The following is a 958-nucleotide window of genomic DNA, read 5'->3' on the forward strand; positions in this document are numbered from 1 at the left end:
TAGCAGCGTCGGTGGATTAAGTTCTCCGACAGAAGATCCCCAAAGATCATTTGTCGATCCAGCTTTACCAACCGAACACGGATATACTACACAACTGCTCATCCACCGACTCTTCCAAGGCGAGATTCCCAAGGTACGATTTATCAACAAAAACAAATTTTCTCTTACCATTTTTTTTTAAATTTGCTTAATTTATTATTATTATTATTAGCCTCGCAATCATCTGTGGCAAGTTCTACGGGACCTAGAGCTCCTTTAGGAAGACAAAGTTCACAAACGCAATTAACGGAAGATTCAGAAGACACAATGAAAAATTTAAGAAAAACTTTTGCTGGAATATTCGGAGATATGTAATTTACATAACCACCCTCGCCCTTTCCCTCCTCCCCCCTTAAACGAATAAACGGTTTCGTAGAGGCCTACTATTATTATTATTATTATTATGTTTTTAAAAATATGATTTAGGTGACTTATATGTGTTAAAAACATGCTTTATTGCTATGCGAAAGCTATGGCTGGTTTCTACCACATTATTAGGGAAAATATATGGATTGGACGAAAGCAAATCTCATACTATGATGATAATATTAATAATAATAATGATAACAAAAAAAATCAATCAATTTTTGAAAAAATTTAAAACAAATAGAAAAAATAAAAAATTATAAATTAATTATTATTACATATGTAAGGCTGTGATTAGTTTTTATTTATTTAATTATTTATTTATTATTTGTATGACATAGAAACCTTCTAACAATTGATAATAGTAGAAATTGATTTTTAAAAAAAACTCATTTCCTTCATTTAATTTTATCATCAAAGTGTATCAATAATAAAACTTATTAAAATTACTTTTAATTAATAAAATTATGTGAGTTATCACTTGATGCCACAGTTATTGCTTAATAACATATTTTTTATTTGCTCTTCCATTCCATATATTTCTTGATAATAA

General features: G+C 28.5%; 1 protein-coding gene across 1 annotated transcript in view; it reads left to right on the forward strand.

The window, feature by feature from the left end:
* Phum_PHUM194500 (synapsin, putative) overlaps positions 1-354 on the forward strand; it is a gene marked incomplete at both ends in the record, with an annotated part of 2,106 nt that extends 1,752 nt beyond the window's left edge. Inside the window, one exon of the mRNA XM_002425325.1 lies at positions 212-354. Coding sequence (XP_002425370.1) covers positions 212-354 — 143 coding nt within the window. The remainder of the gene's footprint in view (positions 1-211) is intronic.
* Between the last annotated feature and the right edge of the window lie 604 nt (positions 355-958).

This window comes from Pediculus humanus, genomic scaffold (genome assembly GCF_000006295.1).
Source record: "Pediculus humanus corporis 1103172107542 genomic scaffold, whole genome shotgun sequence".
In the NCBI taxonomy this organism is placed as follows: Eukaryota; Metazoa; Arthropoda; class Insecta; order Psocodea; family Pediculidae; genus Pediculus; species Pediculus humanus.